This window comes from Patagioenas fasciata, chromosome Z (assembly GCF_037038585.1).
Source record: "Patagioenas fasciata isolate bPatFas1 chromosome Z, bPatFas1.hap1, whole genome shotgun sequence".
Lineage (NCBI taxonomy): Eukaryota > Metazoa > Chordata > Aves > Columbiformes > Columbidae > Patagioenas > Patagioenas fasciata.
Window position 1 is genome coordinate 16,882,958 of NC_092560.1, and position 26,746 is coordinate 16,909,703.

Sequence of the window (26,746 nt, forward strand, 5' to 3'; positions counted from 1 at the left end):
GCGTAAATATACCTGTTAACATCACCAAATGTGGTAAGAGCACAGGGTCCAACTCCTCACTCCTGGTGGACTCCTGGTGGGTCCTCAGAGAATGAAGTGTTTCAGCAAACCTCTGGGCAGCAAGAGGCCATCTCTGCCATCAGAGTGCTGTCACACACAATACGCATTGCCTACAGACGGCACCTACGTAAAAAGTATAGCATGTCAACCTAAGAAACCTTTTCCAGAACAATCTGCTATGCAGTGGGGGAGTGATAACTGCTACTGATTCCTCAAATCATTTTTACAGCGAGGGTCCCGCTCTGCTCCCCTAACCAGAACATGCTGATGGGATGCTAAGACCATGCTGATGAATTTCATTTGTTTAGCAAGTTTCCAAAGATAAATATTACTAAGGCAGAACATTCTTATTTATTCAGAGACATGTTTTGATTTGGCTTGCACACATATTTAGAGGAAGAAATTTTGATAACTGTAAATAACTGCCCTTTCAGATGTAGCAAGCGATAGGGAGTTATCATTCTCAGAAGCACGAATCCTCCCAAACGTATCTACTTCCATTATCTATATCCCAGAATTACGTGTTACTGTCTCCAACTCAGAATGATTTCATTACCAGTCTCATGGAAAGAATATATTCAAAACAGAAATATTATTCTCAAGTGACCAATTTTCTTAGCAGAAAAAGGCAGTTTTCCTTATGGCTTTGGGAGTAACAGAATGGGGAAAACATCGCCCATAATTTAGAGCGGAAATACAACTGGTGCCTGAAGCAGTTACTCAGCCGTCCTAGAAGAAAATACAGAACGGTTCATTTTATTGGAAGTCATTAATATCAATCATTTCAGGGTCTGAAGCCTTTTTTCTCCCTGGTTGTATTTTATATATACATACGTCCTGATTTTGGACAACGTATTTAAAAGTAGGGTATTTTTAAAGGCATTTCAGAAGTCCAGCAACCATAAATATTGTCACTGTACTTTCAGGATAAAGAAATCCTGGGGCCATGCGTAACACTTTTACAAATTCTCACTGCAGTGAGACAAGAACAAGAATCAGCCTAGTCTAGGAGGACTACAGCTAGTGTCTTACCCAGGATAATTACTCCTATTAGCAACCTTTCTCCTCCCCACCAGCCAGCGCAGGAGGGGACCTTCATCTGAGTACATTAGCTGTTCTTGGATTTGATTCTCAATGAAGAATACTTCTGCCATTTAGCAGTCTTTTCCAATGGTTATCTGGACACCTGTAGGGCAAAACTCGATAAAACCACCTTCTTAGTTCCAGCTAGCCCAGTATCGGCCTCATTCGATGCACAACATGCCTTATGTTCAGTTTCTACAAGGTGCAATATTTCTAAAAACAACAAATGAAATTACAGACACTGAATCATTGAAGAGCATCACACTGCAAACTATGATAAATAAAGAAAATCAATTAAAGCACGCCAGCATCTTAACAGCCCCGGTCCGTGGGATTCACACACATGCTCTGGGGTGAAGCACTGACCCACGTGGGCAGAACACCCTGTCTTTGTGAAACTAAAATGGTCAGGGTGACACAGCAAGATGTTGAAACAGCTTTGGAGCCAATCCTCATCTTGAGCTATCAGCAACCTGCAGCTCCCACGGATATCCACATAGGCTCTTCCAGAGAACACTGTGCATCCATCAGGTTCTCCTGGTGTTCTGGCTTCAGGGAACCACACAGAATAGCAATGTTTTTTGGATGAAAGCCAGGGAAAGGCCAAAGTTCCAACAACCGTGTGAAATCTACAATTTCATGCTGTGTTGAACTCTGCCTGCCCTTACAGAACATCTCGTTTTGAAAAATTATCTACTAGCAAATGTGGATTTTTTTTGATTGCAAGAATATTTTGTATTTATGTGAGAAACATGAAGAAGAACTCAAAGGAGTTGAGAAGAACCAAATATGTAGCTTATTTTTCAGATTTATTTATGTAAGGATAGAATCAATAGTTTCTTATTAAACATTAAACATAGCACTAGAAGTTGCAGTTTATTCATGCAATGCAGTGTTAATACAAGCACTGTGACTGATCTCAAACCAGTATTAAAATACCAAAACACTGTGTGATGATTATTCAGTGAAAATAAATAATTAGGACATTTCCACTAAAAATAGCATTGTAGAAATCTTTATTTTTAATCACCTCAACACTGCAGTTAGTTTGATCTCCAGTCCCAATTAAAATATACACAGGTAATTCTGATGAGTGTACATTTAAGTTTACATCCTGAAAACCCCGAATTCTGTCTTCTTCGTAGGTGCATTTAATGCTGCACTGAGACTGAGGCCCAAAACCAGTCTTGTGTCAGCTGGATCGATAATGCCATCATCCCATAATCTAGAAAAAAGAAACAACAGACAGTAATAACAGATAGAAACTAACATATACAAGCAGGTAGATTTACAAACACATGAAACTGGAAACAGTGATACTAACAAGAGTGGAATATAGAGCTAAATTATACTTGAAGCCATGGAGTTAATTCACCTTAATCATCAATGCAACAGACTTGTGTGTGTTACTCTGTGGAATTTGTCTTCTAGAACAAAGTATAAATCTTAGATAAATGAATAACATCAGCTCTACATATTTTAAGTCAGATTCTTCATACTTGTTTTTAGTATGAAATCATCACCTTAAAGAGACCATCTTTGTTATTTAATACTAACATGGAAAGTGACTTTTGTCAATTACCTATCTTTTCCTGTTAAGAATGCTGGTATTTAAAGGACTATGTCACATCATTATTTTATTCAGGTTACTTCAGCTGTGAGATGAGAATAATAAAAGTGTTTCTTCTTTCATCCTTAAAAGAGCCAAGTAAACTACAAGTATTTCAAGTATTTGTTGTATTTATTTTTTTCTGAAGTAAATTTCTAAACAACTATAATATAACATCCTCCTTAACCCAGGGCTAAAGGTAATTAAATTATGAATGAGCCAACATCAAATTCCCAAACTCACACACACACTTGTGAATAGCGTCTTTGATACTCATCCAAAAATTAAAGTACTTGTGGCATCAGTTCTCAATGACAACTCCATCTACCCCAAATAAAATCTGTCAAAACCCCCAGCAGGCCACAAACCAGTAAATATTGTATAACTACTATCTCCTCACCAGGATATTTAAACAAGATACCACACTGCTCATTGCAACCCAAGTCTCACTTAAATAAGCATCAATTTTAACCAGTGTCTGCAAAACAAATGCACAGTATCTTTGGTGAACAGTGATGCTCCTCCTCCATCCCATCTTTCCCTAGAAAGACTTGTTTTGTATTATTTTTTGAACTTACTTCAGTGTTGGATAATATTCAATTATTTGTCTGTAGAAAATTTAAAAATACAAGGAAGGGTGATAAAGAGGGCGCTAAGACTGACTCTACCACGACGAAGTGTAGCCATTCCTTTCTAACTGAAGTTTCCAGCTGCAAATTTCCAGCTGCAAATTTCCTAATGTTTCAAGATTAATTAAAAAACACCCAACTTATTAGACAGGAAACAATGTATTTTGCGATCTTCTGTACATACTAAACGTGCCAACCTCACCCTCAAAAGAGGACTGCAAACTGTACACAAACACAGGCTGATAAGCTCAAGGCAGCAGCAGACACTTCTACTTTCCATCTTTGTCTTATTTCACTGTTTGCTGTGAAAGCAAGATTTTAATCTGATTTTACGAATATTAAGAGATAGACAACATACGCTTTATATTTTACAACAAATACATGTATCAATCCTAGGACACACAAAGTGGAACTGCAATAAAGTACACCTGTAACAAGATGAGGCATGAGGGTTCAGACTCAGCTTAGGAGCCTGTTCTCCAATCAGCAGAGAGAGGAGAAAGAAGAGACCCACCTCAGAAAGAAAGTTCCACTGTAAATGTGTCTTTTCATGGTGCAGTTCCCCAAGTAGAGGAGACTGTTAGCCTAAACTTTGCACAAGAGTGCAGCTGAAGTACAAAAGGAGAAAGGGGTTTAGAGAAGGGAAGACTTTGCTGTTAATTCGGCAAAGTTACACTTTTTTTTTGGGGACTGAAAACAAAAGCTTGATGGAAGGAATTTTACACCACAGTAGCTGTGGCACTCGCTGACCTGGCTGCAGCAGAGAAAGAAGTCTGGGAAGAATAACTTATTTCAAGGGAAAAAAACCCCTAACCAAACACAACCAACCAACCAACCCAAACAAACACACACCAAACCAAACCAAACCAAACCAAACCAAACCAAACCAAACCAAACCAAACCAAACCAAACCAAACCAAACCCAAACAAAAAAACCCACAAACAAAACAACAAAACAAACTATAAACCCAAACTACAAATATAAGGAAACTGTAGCTCTATGTATTCTGTTCTCATTTGAGGATTCTCAGCATCTCCTTTCTACTGGGCCAGTGAGCTGTGTGTTGGAACATTCTAGCAGCCACGCTTGTGTCTCCACAGGAGTGGTACTAACAGCAAATCCTGGTGCAGAAGACACACATGAATTGTCCACATCATATTCTGCAGTCTGGTTCCTGTGAACAACTCCTCTCTAATTGTAGCTTTCAATTCTAAGTAATAACTCACTAAAATATTTTGGCATATTTTAACAATACTCCATTGAAGAGAGACTCAGAGTTAAGTGCTTCTTCCCACACGGCAAAACCAACTGGAAACTTTTTGTTGCAAATAACCAAAGTATTACTAAGGGTGACTTAAGAGTTGTTTGAATTATTTTGTTTTTCCTCAAAATAGTGGTCATACTTTTTCATGCAATCTAGCGTAACAGAATGGCCAAGAAACAACACTTTCTATAGTTGCAACATCATGAAGTATTTTGAATTCTGGAGTTCAAGGCATATGCTTTTCTTCTTGTATTTAAGATCTTGGTTTAGTTTTGATGAATACAGTCTGATGAATTCGCCAAAGGGATGGAGAAATATTAGTAGCGAAAAGCAGGTAATTTTGTGAGGTCAGATCAACCACAAACTCTTTGTTTCCTTAGGACTGTGAAAAGCACAACTGTAGAACAATCTCAGACATAGTAATATCTATTTTTACGCAAATTTTGGGTTTGACTGTTAAAGGATTTTTTTGCTCTGCAGATAAAGTTTTTTAATGAACACTTGCAATTAACTTTTTATTTATGAAACACACTGAAACTGAATGGAAGAATTAATATTTCTTAAAAGTTTAATAAATCTGTTAAGGGCCTGAGGAGAGCAAGGATGAACTGAATCAGAACGAATCACCAATGTAATATGGTCCCTTCCAAGCTGCAACTGCACAGTGACTACCACTGGAATAAACTCTTCCAAAAATGAAGCACATTTTAATGGCAGATTCGTTTTTTTGTAACCACACAACTAATTTATATTGACAACAACAAAAGTTTTATGTTGCATGGAAGTCTGGCTTCTTTCACATGGTCACCCCTGGCTTCTGCTTCTCTTTGTTTAAAGAAAACTGCATTCTCTACTGGGATGTAACATTAATAATTAAACTATCTATTAAAACTCCATTGCTAGAACATGAGTCACATCCACACTCATAAAATATTTGTGACACAGACACTGTGAGTAAAAGAAATGAAGTTCCCAAAAGCAAAATGCTCATATAATTTGTTAAGATGCAAACCGCTGAATTCCTTTTAGAAACCTGTAAGCAGATTAATATAACTCATTAAAAAGGGTGCTGCCTAATGACTGTCGTTAATTAAGACTGCTCACTATGAAAGGTTCTAGTCAAATAATTGATTAAAGTTTGATTAGAAAATACAACTGTGGGGAACAGTACTGACATCCTGTACATATAACAAATCATAATTTCTAAGCGAAATTATATAAGCAGAGTAAACAGGAATATTTGCTTGTCTTTTAAGATCATTGGGGCATTTTCCTTCTCTTTCATTATTACAGCTAAAAGTTTGATTCAAAGCCTAATGAAGCCAACTGGAAGGGTCACATGAATCTCAATGAACATCAAGGTTGAGGCACACTGGTCCCCTTGTCTCACCAAGCAGACAGCGAGAGAAAGCCTCTAAACTGGCTGCAGCAATACAAACAGCAGTCTTTCTGTCCATCCGTCATTCTTGCCTCTCTGTAATGCAAAGCTGTTTATTGGAATTTTCTTGCTGGTCTTTTTGGTGACATGATCTAGTCAGCCATCTGGCAAAACGAAAGCTGTCCAGATTCAGCTTCAATACAGCACCCTGACCCTCAGTCGATGGTCAATTGTGTTATTTTTTGTTTGTTTGTTTGTTTGTTTTCAATCCATGCCTGGGAGCAGAGACAACAGGTTACTTCTTCTCCCTGACCTACAGTGAATGCTTGCCAATAAGCAGCTGCTGATGTTGGCTGACAAATGGGCTGGCTCCAAGGTGCAAGGCTGATACATCCTTTCCTCAAGTACACTGCTTGCTGCAAAGACTGTAACCCTGGTTCATCTCTTTGTTTCTGCTTGGGCAGCCTACTCCAGGGTAGTTAAAACTTTTGAGCTATCAGTCTGAGATCTTGCTTAGGAATTAGCAATAAATGAAGGAACAAGGCACACACGTGATAATGCTGGCAGGAAAGCACGAAATCAGGGCAGAAAACATATGAATATCTACCGATATACCAAATTATCTCTACAGGACAGCAGAGAGCAATTAAGAGCTCCTAGACAACGCAGACTGCACCTACATGGATTGAAGAGAGAGAGAAACCAGCCTGGCCTGTCTTGACCTGATCCAGTCACATGCTGTTCTCACAAGCACTCCTGTGTGAAAAGGGGCATTTTGCTTTCACTGCTTTTATCCAGATGAACCTCAGCAGGATTTCAGCTCTGACATTTGGCTTCATGTCACAGCTGTGCTTATTAGCTTGAGTGCAGCATCACATTGAACCCAACCCCAGCCAGCTCACGTTTGCACACGTCCACTACCCCAACACAAAACAGAGTAAAAGCTACTATTGATTTTATATCTTCCTTCAAATCATGATAAACAATACACAAAGGAGCTCACTGACGCTATGCTGCTGCTGTTACTGCTGTAACAGAATTGTCACACATGAGATTAACCAGGAATCAGGTTAGACAAAAAGGCCTCCAAGCTCCTTCTCTTATTGGCACCTGTGTAACTCTCACAGAGTATCTTGCACCCACCTGTTCACATAGTTTCTGCCCATGATGCCCACACCAAATTTCATCATATCCCAACCACTCTGCACTCAGTTTGCTTCCAGACTTCCCAGCTTGCAGATAAGAAAACCATCAGTAATTTTACATCAGCTACACAAACCCAAACATACAGCAGACTCCATAGTTGTATGAGACTAATATTCTTCCTGCAAAATGAGAAGCCATAGGGGCACACCTCTATGCTATCCTCTACTATCATCAGCAGGAGAGAGCCTGTGAAGAATTAGCTTTTGGGCACTGCAAGCAGAGAGATGTGCAGGAAGATCAGTACAGATGGGGTAAAACTGGTGCAGAGTAACAATCAGAGGCCACAAAAGTCTCCAAGGTAGTTTCCAGAGGTGACACTCCAGGATGACACCTTGCTTCACCAGCCTAACTAGCTCCTGGGCATTTACTAATATTCCATAAACCTGAGCCCAAATTGCTGCAAAAGATTCATCAACAAATATTAATATGCTGCACCCATCAGATAATGTCCTTCCTAAATTGCTGTCATCCAATATGGTCATGTACCAAGATCATGACCTGAGATTTGTAAATGGCTTCAGGTCTCTCTGAAAGTTGTGCCAGGGGAGGCTTAGATTGGATATCAGGAAAAAAAATCTTCATGGAAAGGGTTGTCCGGCATTGGAATAGGCTGCCCAGGGAAGTGGTGGAGTCACTATCCTGGGAGGTGTTTCAAAGGCATTTGACGAGGTTTTTAGGGACATGGTTTAGTGCTAGAGTTAGGTTAGGTTACAGTTGGACTCGATGATATTAAGGGCCTCTTCCAATCAAAATTATTTTATTATTCTATTCTATGATTCTATTCTATGAAACTTCTCCTTTACCACTGGCCTCTTCCATCTGCAGAACCCGACTAAAATAAATTATTCCTAATGCACATGCAGCCACCTGGTACACTGATCAATGGCTTTGGAAAGGTGACCAGATACTACACCAGAGAGAATACCATAAAACTTACCCAGAATAAAATACACAGAATATAAACTCCATGCTACCATATCATTACTTATGGAACTAGCAGAGTAACTCCTGCAAGTGCACACCTTCTTCTGAAACAGTACCTACCACCAATCTCAGAGACAAGAGAGACAAAACATTCATCTGAAGCTCACTGTTTTGTAGTCCTGCACATCAAACACTATCTTTCTTCCAGACTGCTCTGTTCTGCTGTTCTTCAATACTGACATTTAGATGTTATGTCCTGTGATTACAATTAAGTTTTGGAAAAGTCATTTATATGTTACCTTGCACTGGAATAGTAGGGATTTCCTTCCTCCTCAAACCTCCTAATGATTGGCTCCTTCAAAGCTGCTTCATCTGCCTCTGATAACTAAAAAAATAAGCAAATAAACAAATACAGGATAAATAATGGTTAACATTTTCTTCCACAATGACAGCAGTGCTTTATAGGCAGCATCAAACTAGAAGAAACTGTCTAAATGACCTCCCCAAAGTTTTTCCCCCTTTTTACACACAATTATCAATTCAGTGTATTTGACAATGAAGTATCACTTTTCAAAATGGGTAGGTGGGAAAAGGAGAGTAAAAATGTACTTAACTGAGTATAATTGAGGATTAGCATCTGAAGCTACTGAAGCTACTGTACTAAATAAACCCCATTCTGAGTTGCTTTTGTGCAAGATTTTTTAATAAAACAAGTCTATGCTATTCTAACACTCAGTTTCTCTATGATCCAGAGGGGTCACCACCACAATTCAGAAAATTTTCAACTTTCTAACACATCTTACTGACACTAACTACAATTATTTTTCTCAAACTTCTTTCTGGGTATCATTCTGCTCATCTTAGCAATCTGGGAAATTAAGACAGAGAGAGATGAGGGTGAATTTATTCTATCCACAGAAAGCCCAAGTAAAGTGTATAAAAAAGAACTGTTGAGATAACACGTGCATGCAACTCCATTATTCTGAATAACTACTCAAAATAAACACAAGCAATTTGAAGACATCACAATAAAACCACTTCTTATGGGACCAAGGCCATCAGTGTAACTCTAAACCACGTAATTTAAAAAACACAGCAGAGTGTATAGAGAAACTAGAGAAGATTATTAAACACAGTACCACTAATTTTCAACTAAAATATTTAAATGAGCCAAAACCTTCTCCAAGCCTCTATAGACTTCCTTCTGTTTTAAGTTTCATAATTCTCAGTCACCGGATAATTTGAAGATCAGCTTTCTATAAAACTGCCTACTTCAAAAATAATTGGAAAGACTTTTTATTTTTTGCATATTCCTCCTCATACTCCCAAACCAATGAGCATTCCTGGCTGCTCGTCCTGGGCAGAACTAATAATCTGGTGCACAAAACACAAAAAGATGATGATATGAGAAATAATCCTCTCTTTAAGAAAAGGTAAGAAAAGTCATGAATGATCTTCACATTTGTAAGATGTAAACAATAACATTTCACAACTGCTTCATGTTTGTCAATGCACCAGGTGGCACATGGAAATCCACAGTTCATCTGTGTCTCTCCCTTTTTAACATCCTTTCCTAGCTCATCAAGTGTGCAACTCCAGGGAAAAAGTAAACGATAACGACTTTACTGCAAATGAAAGAAGACAGATATACCTGTTGTCCTTCCCTTGCCTTTTGGTCCTTAGCTATTGTAGCTAGAACAGTTGCAGCTTGTTCCCCTCCCATCACGGATATTCGAGCATTTGGCCACACATAAAGAAATCTTGGACTGAAGAAATACATATTAAATATTAAGACATTGCCTTATTTCCTAGTAAAGAACTAATTCTTACTCAGCTAAGAATTCATTTTTATGCATGACAATCTTACAATGTATTTGTTTTTAAAGAATGCAAATTAACATATTGAAATGCTTGCAGCATTGTATTTGAAAATGTGAAAATTCTGCTGATTTCCTATATTCAAGCACCTTCAAAAATATTTCTCTCTTTCTTGAGCCTCTTCACCCCCACTCCCTCAGCCCCACCCAGGAACTTTTCTCTTTAAGAATATCATCAACAACTTCAGTTGTATAAGGGACCTTGAAAATGAGAAAAACATTTATGTGAGTCATATCCAAAGGGTCAAAAAATACATCCTTAGGGCTTCTGAAAACATCACTCATTAAAACAGGCTCAAAGTGAATAAGGATTTTTTACACAAGCCAGTACTCTTCACATGAATGAGAATAAGGGACCAGCCCATACTGCCTAATTATGGGTTAGGACTGTACAATTCCTCCTCCGAGAGCAAAAATGGGAGAAAAGCACGTCAGCACATTTACATGTTAGAAGATCTCCTCCGTCACCTAATTCAAGTTTAATCACGAGCCTATCAGCCCCTACAGGTTTGTCAGGTTATTTACTTATGAACATATTAAATTTGTTTTCCAAACAGCACAACTTCTGCCAGAGTTTAGTTTTTCAGAGTGGTACTTCAAGTTTATGTTCTCTTAACTTAGTCTTATCTCCTGTGATAATCTGAAGTAACACTTACCTATATGCTCTTCCACACATCCCATAGTTTCCAGCTCCATAAGAACCACCAATAATCACTGTTATTTTAGGTACACTGGCACAAGCTACAGCAGTTACCATCTTAGCGCCATCTTTTGCTATCCCTTCAGCTTCATATTCTCTACCAACCATGAAACCTAAACAATTACAACAAAAAAAAGGCTGACTAACTTTGTATTATTATACTGTGATATATGTCATATTATGTACCTATAGCACATGCAGAAAAAAATGGAAGAACAAATCATAAGGCAAGGCCTTCACCAGCTGCTGACAGGTTGATTTCAGAACAGTCTGGAGATGTGGGCAAAACAAAGCACACAAGATGATGTCTAAAAGTTACAGCCTCGACAGTTAACAGCAAAGCCTACAACATCACAAAACTTCAAAATATTGAGCTTATTTACCTGTAATATTCTGCAAAAACACAATGGGAATATTTCTCTGGCAACACAACTGGATAAAATGTGTACCCTGTGGAGATGAAAGAAAGAAAAGAAAGTAAGCCATTAAAAGTTAGATCAGTGAAGCTACCACCACCCGCACTCTGGAGTCTGTGACAGGTCTCCTTCCACTCTAGTCCATGGGAGTATTTGCACCCTGATGGGCGGTGCTACTGCTTCATCCAAAGTCAACTGCAAAACACACACTCATTCTAGCAGAAAAAAATGCCAAAAATGTGTGAGTCCAAGGGTAAAGCAGAAATTATTAAAAGCCTTACTGCTGATACTGAAAAGCTCAACTGTTTTGACTCAGCCAACATGTAGCTGAACCACAAACAGCATCTGACATCGAGTTTTGTAAGACTGCGTCACAGAAATTAAGACGGCCTATCAGAAAAAAAAATAAATCTCCCCATCTCCTGTACAAAATAAAATTATTCTCTAAAACTGGGAAAGGCCCACATATATTATTTGCTCATGGCCCTGCTGATTGCTGTAACACCCTTTCCTTTTCCTCAGGGCAGATGCCCTCTCCCCATATTCTAGAAAAAAACAATTTTAACGGCAAAGATACAAACAGTAGATTCCAATCTTCTGTTTCAACTAGAAATAATCCAAATCTAAAAAGTTCCTCAGGTTATTTACTCACTGTTGGTATTAAAAAAAAAAAAAGGTAGAGAGCTGAGCAACTGAAAAAATTCTCCAACCTCTTTGCAATACAAACCCAGCAATATTTACAATGAAAAAGAGAAAAATCATAAACCAATCTTCAGCTAGTTTTTTCAGAGAAGCACTCAAAAAGCATTGTGATGATCATGCGAAAAAGATGTTTTACAACTCATTACAAAAATGCAAAAGAAAACGAAGGAATACTGGCAGATTATGATGGTTACAGAAGCAACACCATGGACAAAGGTCTCTAGCAGTAAAACAAGCAAAACTTGATGATCTCCTTTTACAGCACTGATCTGACAGTGGAAGTCATCAGATGAATATTCCTTACATTTTTTTTGATTGGTAGGAAAAAAAGTTGCAGCACTAAAATACCAAAAGTATTAGAAATATGGAAGGAGTTAATTTCAACTTGGAAATAACTGTGCTAAAACAAATGCTAGCCTAAAACAATATCACTTACTGCAGTGCTCCAAGTTGAAAGTATTCCTTCAGTACGGGAAACTCTATTTTGTGTATTATTTTATTACAGCTATAAATCAAGTAAAATTACTTCCTTTCTCCAAGTCTCCCATCAAGGCTTCCTTTTTCCTATAGATTTTCAATACAGATTTCCTCATAATTAGTTTAAGGAGCCTGCTAGAACAAAACTATCATACATAACTGCTACTACAAAATTTCAACTGACAGTAGTTTCTTTAAAAAAATAAGGGACCAAACCAAACAACATAAAACAAGGTCAGTAACCACTCTGCCATACTCAGAAACTCTTCATCACCAGCAATCCCCCAAGCTCAATCTGTAAAGCACTATTGACTTCTAATGCAATCACAAGATTCCATCAAAGATGCCATTTAATTCACAAAACATATTTAAGTTCACAGAATTTATGACGCTGCACATGTTTTCACTCCCTACTCTAAGGCAGGAGCTGCCATGGCAAACTATGAAAATTAAATCTCTGGGAAACCAATGAACTGAGTACTGGAATCCAGGTTTGAAATTATCCAGTTATTACAAAAATAACGATGTGATTTATTGCAGTACTTAACAGTTGAGAGGTTAGGAATTACGACTAATAGATTATTTCATGCAAACAGCACAGACTTTTCTTGTAATAGCTGTAAGTTTCAGCATATACTATTTCAACTGTGTTGTAGTCATTCAAGTTCAAATGCTGTTTGTCTAACTGTATCTTCCTACTGACCTATCTACATATCAGAAAAATGTACAGAACGCTGTTTCTAAAATACAGTCAATTATTTTTACAGTTTAATAAGCTATTTCATATTTACATGAAAAATGTGAAGCCAGCCCTCTTTCATTATTTGAAAAAGTTTCTCATTTCAAGACCAAGTTGTTCACCTAAAGTTTTGTTCTCAATAGCAAAGAAGCTAATAATCTATTTACCTTTTTTGCTGACTCTGAGAAAAGAACTCCATTATTTCCAATAATTCCTACTGGATAACCAAATATTCTTGCAAATCCTGAAGGAGAAAGATAAATTTGTAAATTTTCACATATGTTTATCTTATAGCATATAAAGGTATCACTTTCTCTTGGTAACAGATACTGCTATGCTTTTGAAGAGAAATGTTACTAAAATATCAATGGGTGAGCCAAACAGATGGAATCCAACTATAAAAAACAGTGGGAATATATATAGAATTGTATTTTCAAATACCTGTAATTAAAGTATCCCCATACAAGGCTTTGAATTCATCAAATTTACTTCCATCTACAATTCTAGCAATGACCTTCAAAAAAAACCAGAAAAACAAAATGAAAATCCTAATATTTCATTGCTTCTATTTTTTTTAGAAAGAAAGACTGTGCTAACCTACTAACATATAGCTTAAAAATAAATGCTTTCTATTTAGTGAAAATCAAGCATCCCACCATATTAATAGGTTGTATGGCAGGCAAAGCCCATTTACTTTTTAAAGTGTGATTTATCTACACATTTATAAACAAAAAGAATTCCAAGATTAAGAATATTTCTAGTCAAATGGTTTAAATTATATGGGAACAAAGTTTCCCTGATTCATTAAATTTCAAAGAAAAACTTCTATCTCTGGTTATATTAAACATTAATTAATAGACTCATATTTATAAAGAGAAAAACACATACAGCTATGAGTCACTTTCTTAGAGGTAAGTTTATTTTCAGCTTTCCTAAAGTTTGTGACATACAATGATAACAAAGATGCGATCTGAGGTTTCTCTGATAGGCAAAGGAGTCATTTTATAAAAATATAGACCCACAGCTAGCAAGACATTTGCCAGAAGATATTTACTGCAACTTCAAAAGAATATAAATCCAACCCATTACAACTTTCAAGACAGTAGCATGATACTTGATAAAAGTGTTCATCTTTTTTGTCCTTATGCAAAACAAATCCTACTAATTTCTGACTAAGTAGCTTAAGAGAGATACATACTAAGATTCTTCCTAAAATAAATATTTGGTTGGCAGTGAAAAGGGCTCTGAATATGGGATATACGCAAAATATGACAAAGGATGGGGTCTCGGATGAAGGTACAAAGGCAAATAATTGCACTAGACCTGCAGTAGAGTACAACAGTCTCCATATGTGGCTGGGAGAGCACTGAATTGTTTGGGGTGCTTATACTCCACAAATCTTTAAGTATTTGATATTTACTTTCACAGGATTAACAGAAAATTGTCCTATCACTTGGCAAGTCTATCTCCCGGCAGCTTTTTCAGAATGCTGTCAAACTCTCATCCTTGTTCATCCTTCTTAAAAGTATAACCAAAAAGCATTATATTTTCAACATATCACTGCCATTGCAATGGATCCACTGGACAAAAATATAAAATAATGAAGTACAAGATTTTATGAAACCCCAAATCAGATTTGTGTAGACAAACGATGACGACATAAAGAGTGATTTCCTGAAAGGAAATTGTATGGGCATGGAGATCTTGCATTCAGATTCATACCTCTTTGACATCAAAGTTTCTTTTGAGCTGGTCACCAACTATTCCATATATTTCATCAGCAGGAAACAAAGGCTCTTCTGATGGTTCTATAGTCACCTGTAGCAATTTAACAAAATAATTTGAACAACAAAGGAATTATTAGTCCACATTTTGAGTTAGAAAACCAAACAACAATTAATTTGCCTGCTGCCTTAAGCACAGTCTTCTCTTCACCAACCACATCAAAACGTCTATAGTGGTTTGTCCTCATTTTGCATAAATATCAAGTTTCTTAAACTGAGGGTTGGTAACACTTTCTCACTTACTGTTATCTTTGTTTCTACTTCTGCATTTACTTCCATACAGGCTCCAATTCTTCAATGTTATCAAAAATAAAGCATGTTCTCCCCCCATTCGCTTACTTTCCCCATGCCCTCTCAGGCAGGTAGTACTCTGAGAAGATAATGAAGATTTTTGCGGTGCAACTGAATGCAACATCTTGTCTTCCTGCAGTTGCTGAGCTTTAATCTTCAATCCACCCTCCCATGTCTCCTGCCAAAAAAAAGCTATAGCAATTCCTCCCCCATATGCTATTCATCCTGTTTCCTACAAGGAATTTTAAATCAATACAACACAATGATGCAACTTTGGTCTATCTTCTCAGTTTTACACCTTTCATTACTTAGCTTAGAAAACGTGTATTCAATTAGTAGCTCTTTAAGTCCATGGGAAGGATCACGCAGGCCTAAAATTAAAATTAACCTAGTCTTACAAGGTGTTTATCTTAAAGCACAATTCTGTGATTCGGAAGCATTGTTGTAGTTGCTTCACTCTTGCATGTAATCCCTGTAATTTTATAAGGAATAATGCAGTATGAATGCAATTGCAGAACCAAAACTTTAGAGAAATCTTCAAGGACAAAATCCATAACTTCAATTTTCAAAGTGTCTAAAGTCAGAGACAAAAAACACGTCATATAAATCAGGTCAAGAAAAGCATTCCTAATTCAAACAATGCAGTGTTTTCAGGTTATATACACTTACATCTACTTTCTTTTGGAGATTCAAACGTCTTACAGCTTTCCTTGCTAGATGAAGTGCATGATCGTCATCCAAAGCATAATGATCTGTTACACCAGATTTTCTGTATATAAATAACAATAGCAATAATAAGACTAAAAAAAATCTGACAACAAAATTTGAAGTTTTAAAAACTTTTGACTTCAAAAGTCTTATATTTATCTTTAAAATATCAATGCTACAACACAGCTCTTCATGTTTTGTTATGAAATTACTTTTAAAATAAAACCCACGCCTGAACTTTTCTTTGAAACAGTACACTCAGGTTTTCAGACATGATGTAAAATAGCAATTCTAGGAAGTCAAAAATCTAAATGACAATATAAAAGATGCCAAACATTGTTCAAATGGAAACTAAAATTGATTTGACATTATAAAAAAACCACATGTTTAGAAAAACATCATAAACTGCCCTTAAAAATAATTCTTTATTCACGTTAATTGAAGTAAAAATTAAGCATTTATAGTACAGTAATACCTAATTTTGTTTACTATTCATTTTAGAACTAGAAAGTGCATAGAATTCTTTGCTTTCATAACAAGTATTCTCTTAAAAAAAAACCCAGCTACTTTGATCTTGTTTGCAGTAAGTTCTGACTGACATTAAGAAAGATACAAATCTACAAAATGTTATCTTCCTCCATGTGTATTTTTCTATTAACACTCAGTATTAAACAGTACAGAAAACCCCTCCATATTATATGTGATGCTGCAGTACATTAGCTACGTATTTCAAAGTAGTAAATGAAGGAAACAAGATCCAAACTAGATTAATATAAGGTAACTATGCTACTCTCACAATAAAATGATTCATCAGCACCAGATAGGGACACAAAAAACCTTAATTTTCAAAATCTAAACATAGTTTTAAAAAAGGTCTAAATATAAGATAAATTTTTAAAATAAAATAAAATACATCCTACTAAAGTCTAAAGGATGGAAGAAATTAACTCTGGAAAAATATTTCTTTAAACCTGCAGTGAAGATCTGCCCCTCCAAGGTCCTCTGCTGATACCTCTTCACCTGTTGCAGCTTTAACCTACCACAAGAAAATGAAAACGAGCTTTAGAGCTTGTCTTGCAGTAGTATTTATATGGGCTTAGTTATAGCAATAAAACAGATATTTGAAAAATGCTTCTTCATTAATAATATATCCTTAGTTACTCTCCCTCAGGGTATTTAAATTGTGACAACACAGAATCTTGTCAAATTTCTTAATTTCTCTTTGTATCTTTACACACAGTTTTTATTGAGAAAGAGTCTTCACTTACTCTTATATTTATTGCTGTGTCCATTATTAGTGTGCGTATACTTACATACCCTCTAGGTTCATGAATATGCGTTTTAGCAAAAGTTTTTAGCAGTCAACAAGCAGTTTCAAACATGATACTTCCCTTTACTGTTTCAAACAAACCTCAGTTGAAACTTAGCATGCTTTGACTTTGCTTTCTTTACACAAACTCTTGTAACCCTAACCCTAGATGCTACCGCTGCTGTGACACTTTTCCTCTTGCTATTGTGTTCACAAAGTCATTATTCCTCACCTTTCTAAAATGAAGGCCAAAGAAACTTGCCCTTTAGACTTTGGACTGTATCTGAAACTCATTTTTTTTAGCGTACGCATCCCAAGACTAATTATAACAAACATCAGCAATTCTCTTTCACTTCCTCGGGATGTTTTGTTTTAGGCTGGTGAGTGATAAAATCCAATCCAATTTTTTTCATATATGAAAGACGTTTTGGGGAACAGAGCATACGCAACAATGGCTACAATATCTGCTACAACACAGAATGGAACTTTCTATGGGAGTCTGAAGTAATTTTGATGCTTACAGAAAGGCAAGCAAAATGTTTTCAGTGAGAATATGAAAAGCTCTACCGAACAGAAAAGCTGACAAGTAGTGATATTAAAGTTTGAAGTACACGCACAAAGATACGGATCATTACATCTGCGGGTTGCTAAGGAACAAACTAAATCGGAGGATAGTTGTGAAATCTTCCTCTGAAAGTGGTGAGAAGTTTTCATTCTTTCTAACCTCACAACATTCTTGCAGCCTCTGACTTGCCCAGCCAAGTCTTCCTTCGAGACCTGACGAAGGCCACCCTTTGTCAGCTGCCTATCCTGGCAAAAGTCTCCTGTGCTACATCTCAGTTATACACATGTATGACTTAAATTCCCTCGCAATGTTAAACGATTACTGTTGTCTTAGAACAAGAGAGTATGGTTCCCTTTTCTTCAGCTTTCTAGCCTGCTTCCTGGGAGTACTGGGTGTTCGCTGCCTTATTTTGTATGTGCTTAATGCTGGAGCTTGGAAGAAACTGGCTTTGAGTAAGCCCTCCAGGATACATTACTCAGTGCACCTAAGGGGTTTCCCAGAGTCTGATGAACCTTCCCAGCTCCAACACAGCTCCAAGCAGAATCACTCAAAGTACATAGCACTCCCCAGCACTCTTGCCAATGGGAATGCCATGTCAGAAGAGCTGCGTTTGCTCAGGTCTTTCAGATTTACTAGCTGAGCTTCTGCAATAAGTTAGTCTGAACTTGAGCAAGATCCAGAAGTAGTACCTCCACTTTATATGCCACAGGCTCTGAGCTAATGAACTGTGCTGGACCAAGAAAGAGTTTGTACTTAGACAGTTCAGGTGTTCCTGCAAGCAGGGCAGTTACTTGTAACACAATGACCAAGCTAGTAACAGTCTGATGTAAAAGTTTCTTTCAACATACTAATTTCTTTAACTTGATAAAAAGATTAATGAATCACCCAGTGTTAATGACTCAACTGATACTATTCTCAAACTAGTATCTTCATTCATATTTATGTCATTTTTCACCAAGAAACTCCTAATATCTAAATTATAGTGACAAATTTACAGAAAATGGCTTAATTTTGAGAGAGGATTTGTCTTTGTTTACCTACGAACAACAAGCTGAAAAGACTAATACAAGATAAAAAGAAACAGAGACCTAGGAAAAACAATTACTGCCAAAGAAATTCCCAGAGACAAAGAACTTGTAGAATTTTAAATTCTAATGAGCAATAAATAAATCAGCATTAAATGACACAGTTGCTATTAATTATTTCATCTGCTTTTACTGATTACTTTGTTCTTCCTGTCAACTTGGAAAGCCTTCACTGAAATAATAAAATACTTCAAGCTAAACAAGTTATCTTATTATGGCAGAAAACAAAGTATCCTTGTACTTATAGGTGGTGTGTCACCCACTGCAGCTTTCAACATGCCAGTTACATTATGAATTTAAGATGTTCTGGAACAGTAATAAGCATTTACCAGCCATAAGAAAGTATGTCTGTATAAATGATGGGACTTGTTTTTTTTTTTTTTCTCTCAAGCTGCACAAGAATTTAAAATCCATCTATAGATGGACCTTTGGAAGAAAAAATAAGGATATAAAATGCTACTTTCACTTTTAGCATCAAGATGACACAGTGAGGGGAAAAATCCCAACACTGTAAAGGAAAAGAACAAAATGCAAAAACAAACTGTGGAAATGAGAGCAGTGCTATACAAGTAAACACTAAATGACATCACAGGATAAGATTTTCATGCTTTTAAGGAAATTAACATAATCACGCCGTAGTAACTGGTCAACCAGAAATCTGCCAGTGGTTGTCTTCCCATAGTTTATGGGACCTGCTACATTTTCCTACTTCCAGCAGACATCTCCTCCTCCTTTACTACAGGAACAGCGTGGAGCAGCATTTTCATGAACAATGTTGTTAAAGGGTGATTTCTCCATTTATGCCTGGTCAAGTTGGAAAGACTTTAGAGAAACACTTGATTTGCACTTGTCTTTGTCACAGGAGGCATGCCTAAAAGTTCCCCAAAGACTATAAGCAAAACAGAGCCAACATACTGCCTCAGACCAGTTTGTTCAATGAGACAAATATTTGACTACTTCAGAAAAGTAAGTTTATCCAGTCAGACTTCACAGAGACCAGAATAGTTGTGCTGGGTATTGCCTTATCTGTTAGCTCTAACGCTAACATAATGTCTACTACTGGAAATTCCTTTTTTCTCATAAAGCTTGTGTGAGGTAAAATAATATCTGTCAGCAAAGATTATTATTTGTATTGGTATAAAACTGAGCCTACATGAGGACATAAACTGGTATAGATTTTTTTTTTTTAAATAAAATCCTCTCCAGTACTCCCTTTCCTGTTGGAGCCAAGAAACTTTAATTTTGAAGCTGTCATACACTGCAATATTTTGCGCAGTCACAAATTCCACTGAGTTCCACAATAAAGTAAGTTTTAATTCACAGGAGTTCTTCACATCAGTTTCCCTAGAAACAACTTCCTTGCTAAGAAAGTAAGAGAATGATTATGAACTCCATCAGAAGTGCATGTCCTTTGTCTGTAAACTGACATTAAAATACAGCAGATCAGTCCCGCTTCTGAAGTTCTCTGATCTTGACTCTGAGATGTACGATACATGCTTGTCTTTTTTTTTTAAATTTCATATCAAACCTAGAGACTACATAATTGAATACAGAAAGCATTTTTGTCATTTAAAATGTGCACACCAATCTTGAAAGCAGTAATAAAAATACCTTAAGAAAGTCTGGTTTACACATACACTTCTAACAGACAGAAAAGATTTAATTTAGGATATAAAAATTCAGATACGCCTAAAAACTGCAAACTAATCTACTGAATAGCTGGAAATATCTCACCAAGAAACGTCCCAATAGTTTAAGCTGTAGAATTGTCAGCAGCACAATTTCTTGGAGAGGCTATGTTACTAGAAATTTCTGCAGCCTTACCAGTGGTGGACCTCCCAAGAATATTGTTCCCTGTTTGCCAACAATAATACTTTCATCAGCCATTGCAGGCACGTATGCTCCTCCTGCTGTACAGGATCCCATTACTACTGCTATCTATTGGAAAAACAAAAACCACAAGTTAATTAACTGTCCATCCCTTAAAATGAGCAAATGCACATGCTACTATTATATATTGTACTGATTTTAATACAGGTTCTGGGAGAGCACTGCAAAATTATTCTGCCTAACAGAGTGAACATTTTGTTTATGTTTTAGCTTTTTTCAAAAGAATAGGGCATCTCTCGAGTCTTCAACAGTCTCCTAACTATGATCGCCAGGCCATCCTGCAGGAAAATTTATATATGAAGTACCATGTGCTACATATGTCAAATGCTTGAAGAGGTGCATGTTCTACCATGAAATCTGCTTTTACTGATGAATGGTAAAAGGTTGAAACCTAGAGGCTGTTCCTGGTATTTACACTTAAGTCAGAGATTCAGTTGTTGCTTGCTGCCATAATTTCACCAATGTTAACATCCTCTGAAGAAAATTCCTCACATCTACCAGTGTGCAACTTCAGTTCTTCAACTGATCAACTAATTAATGCTGCTGCTTCAAGGCATGTTGATTATCTCCTTATAGATTTTAGCATGAATAATCTCTGCTTTATCCTTTTGTCTAATTTTGAGATTAACATCTACCCAATGAACATTTTCTACCAGTAATACTTTGATGACACTTTTACAAAACTGACTTGATCCCAGATATGATGAATACTGTAGCTGTATGTGATTGTGAAAGTGAAGTTTCTCATTTAACTTCTCCTTTGGGGGGAGCTCCTCCAAAGATTCATTCAAAAACCCTTGTAAAGCAGAAGAAATTGAATACTCATACGGAAAATACAATAAGAAACACTTTCACAACTATATAAAAAATTTAAAAGAAAAAATAATGTTATCTTGTGTTAGCTTTGTTTGGAAATATTTCTAAAGTGACATGAAGTAGTGTTATGTTTTAAATGATAATTTAATGTTTGCACTTAAAAGAAAACAGCACACAGAAATAAAACTTCCAAATGACATTACCTGGATCTAAAGCAGCAGTAAATGAACTATGTCAACCTGCTACCATTAAATCAAACAGCTTTTTCAGCAAACAGTTTTCAGTATGCTAAAAGTCACAAGATTAATCTGCAGCATTTCTGTTGTGCATTTAATAAATACCTCCTGGTAAATACAAACAAAGTAAGCCTCTAGAAATGGGAGAAACTTGGGGAAAAAGTTCATTTGATTTTTTTTTTTCCCCTGGGATGTCTGGTTTTTTCTTAGTCTTAATTTTACCATGCTCATGCTGAAAATTATGCCTGCATTTAAACTTTAACTCGGGTGTTACTTTTTCTAATGCATGAATTGGAACATGTACATATTGGAAAAAACAAAACCTATCTGTCAAATAGCACAACCTCAAACTCTGAACTGATCTGCTACTTCCTGACTTCGTTCTTTGGACTACTGCATAGGAAATTACTTAAGAGAGCAATAAAAATGAACAGTTATGAATGCACACACAGTACTTCATGCCCACCGATCAGCTCCCCATTGTATCCATGCAGCATATGAGTGTGAGAGAGCTTAGGAAGCAGCTAATGAGAAGCTAATCACAGCTTTCTGATTCATAGCCATACAGACATCAATGCAATTTAAGGCTGCAGTAGGAGTATAATAAATTAGTCACAGGTAAAAGTGGAGGTGGAAATTAAAAGCAGCATCGGCAACTGGAAGGAAAAAAAGGGCAAAAAAACCCAACAAGCACTTTAGGGGCAAAATTGAGAAGGGCTGGTGAACTGATGAAACTGACCTTCAGGCAGGCCCCAGCAAAGAACAGCAGTTAGAAAACAAACAGCATCCAGACTTCAATGTCAGAAGAATTAACCAGAATGGAAAACAGAGGGAGCATAATCTCCTAACACCATTTCCTAACAAAATATTCGCTCAGACAGGGAAGATGATTCTAGCTACCACAGTCTGTTAGCACAGAATCAATAGCAGATTTACAATTGTTAATAGTGCCTTTTTGAAAGGAAACAAAGCATAGAAACACCTCCCAAACAAAAAGCATCCACATTACATCCTGTAGGATGAAGGACTTCAGTAAAACATTTTTCCCAGTCTTCCATAAATATTTTAAGTTAAACTTTCACCTATTTAATACCAAGAAAATTAAACTTTCATTAGTGTCATACCAAACAGAAATGTGTTTTATTGAAAGGGAAATCTTTATTACACTTAGTTTTTTACTGTATATTAGTACAATGCTACTCTTAATACAACACTACATGGTCATCAAAATAAAAACAAGTTCAGCTTTATAAGGAACTTTACAAATATGTTAAAGTTGTTTCAAGATATTCAGGAAAACACCAGCATGACTTTAGGGCCTGGCATTTCTAGAAACATCAGTAATTTTAGTCTTGCTAACTGGGCTTACGTATTCATCTTTGACATAACATATAAAGCCCAGGGTTCCCATACCAGATAATGACTGGAGTCTCTAGCAAAAAGAAGGTTTACCAAAACTTCCCCCAAAAATAAAATTCAGTAAAACAGCCCTCTGACCGTCTCCTTTGACAGATGGTGTTCCACAAAAATGCTGGGACCAATTTTATCCACACATATAAATATAAGTACAACCTAGAACTATGAGTGACTCTGCAGGATTGTCAGCTTGTAAACTTTTTTTCTTAAATATTTTTCTTCTAACTAATAGTACTTTTCCGCTGGAGACCTATCTACTCACTGCAATTACTCCACTTTTATTGTTGGAAACAAAAGAACTGCAGAAATTAAATTATGTCAGACTTTCTAAGGAGATTCAGTGGGGTGTTGGAATCTTATGCCTTGCATTTCTTTGGATGCAATGGATTTCAGGATTCTTTGGTAGAGGAAAAGATGGTTGAAGATTTGAAGTCTGTCTTGCTTCCAAAATGTCCCCAAAAGCTTTCAAGGTAACAAATGTAGTTTCCTCAGAAATCAAGCAAAGCCAATGACTGCCATGTTAGGAGGAGTCAGAAGGAATACCATATCCTTGACCAGTGCCTCTGCTTCACACAGAAAGGAAGTATTTGCTTCTATTTCCTCCTTTTGAACTGGAAGATTCAAACAAGCACAGCTTTTCACAAAGAATAAATAAAAATGGTTCCAACCCAACGATGCCTCTCAATGACAGATGTTGTTAAGAGTGAAGAAAATAAAGTCCTGTATACATTAATGATGAGTTCAACAGTCAAGTATGTCAAAATAATATGGTGGTGAAATACTTCCATGACAGTACTCAGATGAAAGAGCAAGTTAGCTAAACATTTACTCTGCTTGAGTTTACAACATCTATTTCTAAGCCTAATGTTCTAAAACAATTTTTCTTCTCAGGTGGAATATCCTGAAAATTTCCTTCACCTTCTTTCTTTCAGCCAATATGAAGTGATAGGCATTGAACTGACAACTGCACCTATGAGCAGGCTCTTGAAAATAAGGTAATTCAGTAAAAACACTAGCTCTCTGCTCAGCAGTTAGAAAAATCAAAGATGTTAGGAACTACTGGAAAAGGAAAAGAGAATAACATATACATTATGCTGTTATGTATGTATCTCCATCATTCATTGACATATTGAGTAGTGCAGTCTGGCTCCTTCATCTCAACATAATGAGACCTGGGAAAAGATTTACAGAACATAAACTAGGACCATCAAAGGTATGGAATATTTTCTGTAGGAAGAAAGCTAAGTAGGCTTGAATTCTCTGGCCTGCAAAGGGCAGTGAGAGGTAGATATATGAGAGGGCTACACAACTATACGAAGAGGCTGGGAAATCACTGACTAGACAGCAACTCTATAGGAATGATCTGGTCATAGGCTTTCCTGGAGTGTTCCTTTATTTGGAACTGTTCAAAGACCATGGACTCCTCCACACTCCCTGGCAGCCTCTCACAAGCACCTGCAAACAATTCCCTTAACAAGCCCAAGACTACTCTCCTGAAGTCCAGCGTCTTCATCCTGACACCTGCCTTCCTCATCTCCATCGGGACTTTCACAGCAGACAAGGCTGCCATCAGCAATCTCATCCTCAAACAGTTTGGCATTCTTCATGAGTAACAGATCCAGAAGTGCACATCCCCTAGCACACCACCTGCGTCAACACACTGACCCTAACGCACTCCTGTAACACCCATGACACAAAACCACTTCTAAATCCAGGAACTGTGACTAACAGTAATTCTACGCATCATTAATACATTAGAAAAGAACCACATTGTTAGGATAGTTTTGTCATATAGCACATCAGTGTATAAAACAGATCTATAAATACATGCATACCCCTTTACAGTGTTCATGCAGAATAACCAACTGTTCCAAGAGATTTCCTAGTGCTTCTTCACGTGGCCCTACATACCACGTTGTCAAGTCGCTTTTCCTCCCACTCCAAAACAGGAGCAGGTAGGTCATGTAATTAACACTAAGGCCAAGAGAGAAGACAGCTTCTTCAAAACTATAATGACTTTTTGTGGACAGTTACTGTGTTTACAGTGTCTCCAATCCCCAGACTGGGCCATCAGGTCAGCACAACACAGTGTGGCCAAAAACAAAGCATGGGCAGGAGCCTTGAAACCAGATAAAAGCAGCAACCATAAAACCTAATTAGTACATTTCATTCTTAGGTAAAAGCAAATTACCTGTGGAATTCCTTGTGAGGACATGACTGCTTGATTATAGAAAATACGGCCAAAATGATCTCGATCTGGAAATACTTCTGCTTGCCGAGGTAAATTTGCTCCTCCTGAATCAACTAGAGTGAATGAAAATATATTAGCATGTCTTTGAACACTGTTAATATAATTAAGTTGTAGGTAAAGTATCTGCATGTTATTTAGAATACATAGCAGCTACTATGACTAATTCTATATGTATTTCCATTAATCTAGGCATATTAGGATATTCCTCTTGGAAAAAAAAAAAAAAATAGTAACACCTCCCTCCCAAATAACACCCATCCCAGTCATTCCAATGGAAAATAAATTCAGATGTGCTCAGAGATGCAATCATATCTCCATGTAGAAACTTCTAAGCTCATCTTACCACAAAACATTTAAAATCAGAACACTTTCAATGTACAAGTTTCACTCAATTATTTTATTGCAATTCTGTTACAAGTTACAGAAAAGTGTGAGACTATACCCCTTGAACTCAGTGGTTAGTATGTGTACTGTCATACCTTGATTATACAGACATACTGAAGACCTTACACTATCTTCAGGAACTTTCATTTATTATGTGTCCTTGCCTTAGGATGTGCCCTTGAGCTTACAGGTCTCCAACTGCAGCTAATTCTCCACTCCCAAATAATGAAAATACATCACGTCGTAAGACTCCAAGAAGGATAGAAGACTAGAAGGAAATGCACAGGGAGGCCAAGTATCTCTGAGAACTCTGGAGCCTGCTAATTACTTTTTATCCACAAGCAACAGTACACATGCACATTTCCTGTTGTGCGACTGCAGCCAGTGAAGCCTTACGTGCAGCTTTACAGCGAAGCAGGGTTTGATTCTTTCCCCCACCCTTGCAGAACTGCTCTCCCAAACCAGAATCAACTCCAGCAAACAGACAAACTCCAATCTGGTCAACACACCAGTGCTGTGGAACAGGCCATCCCTGAACACAAAAGAAAATGCCCAAACCAGTGATGGACTCAGTGGCAAATGGCACCAGGTCTCCACATAAGAATTAACCCCTACGCAGCTAGCACTGAGGGAAAAGGCAGCGCAAATGGCATGAAAATTACAGCAAAGCGCTGACTGACTACAAAGCACTTCCCCTTGATCGTACAACTGAAATGAACTGAAAAAAGCCCAGGTACAGAAACTGCAAAGGTAAAATAACTTGCCAGGTTAGAGTGACAGGCAGTATATATATGGGGACTATACATCTCAAATAAAATAAAATCCCTGAACTTCAGTTTCAAAGGCATACCTATATTCCATGGTTCCATAAGATGTTAAAACAGTAGAATTACACATAGTTGCTCACTAAAAATGAGTTGTCCGAAGAGAAAGAAGTTGCTGATAA

At 37.0% G+C, this 26,746-nt stretch overlaps 1 protein-coding gene across 2 annotated transcripts in view; it reads right to left on the reverse strand.

Annotated features, from left to right (window-relative positions):
* Positions 1–1,933: 1,933 nt before the first annotated feature.
* The window catches only part of MCCC2 (methylcrotonyl-CoA carboxylase subunit 2), a 34,691-nt gene continuing 9,878 nt past the window's right edge, over positions 1,934–26,746 (reverse strand). The window contains exons 6-17 of one of the 2 annotated variants that reach the window (XM_065861489.2): positions 25,357–25,469; positions 20,632–20,745; positions 16,820–16,884; positions 15,810–15,909; positions 14,788–14,883; positions 13,507–13,579; positions 13,233–13,309; positions 11,115–11,181; positions 10,688–10,844; positions 9,806–9,920; positions 8,454–8,539; positions 1,934–2,368 (exon numbers count right to left, since the gene is read on the reverse strand). In XM_065861489.2, coding sequence (XP_065717561.1) covers positions 2,251–2,368; positions 8,454–8,539; positions 9,806–9,920; positions 10,688–10,844; positions 11,115–11,181; positions 13,233–13,309; positions 13,507–13,579; positions 14,788–14,883; positions 15,810–15,909; positions 16,820–16,884; positions 20,632–20,745; positions 25,357–25,469 — 1,181 coding nt within the window. In that variant the 3' untranslated portion in view covers positions 1,934–2,250. The remainder of the gene's footprint in view (positions 2,369–8,453; positions 8,540–9,805; positions 9,921–10,687; positions 10,845–11,114; positions 11,182–13,232; positions 13,310–13,506; positions 13,580–14,787; positions 14,884–15,809; positions 15,910–16,819; positions 16,885–20,631; positions 20,746–25,356; positions 25,470–26,746) is intronic. The other variant, XM_071801736.1, reaches the window with a different exon arrangement.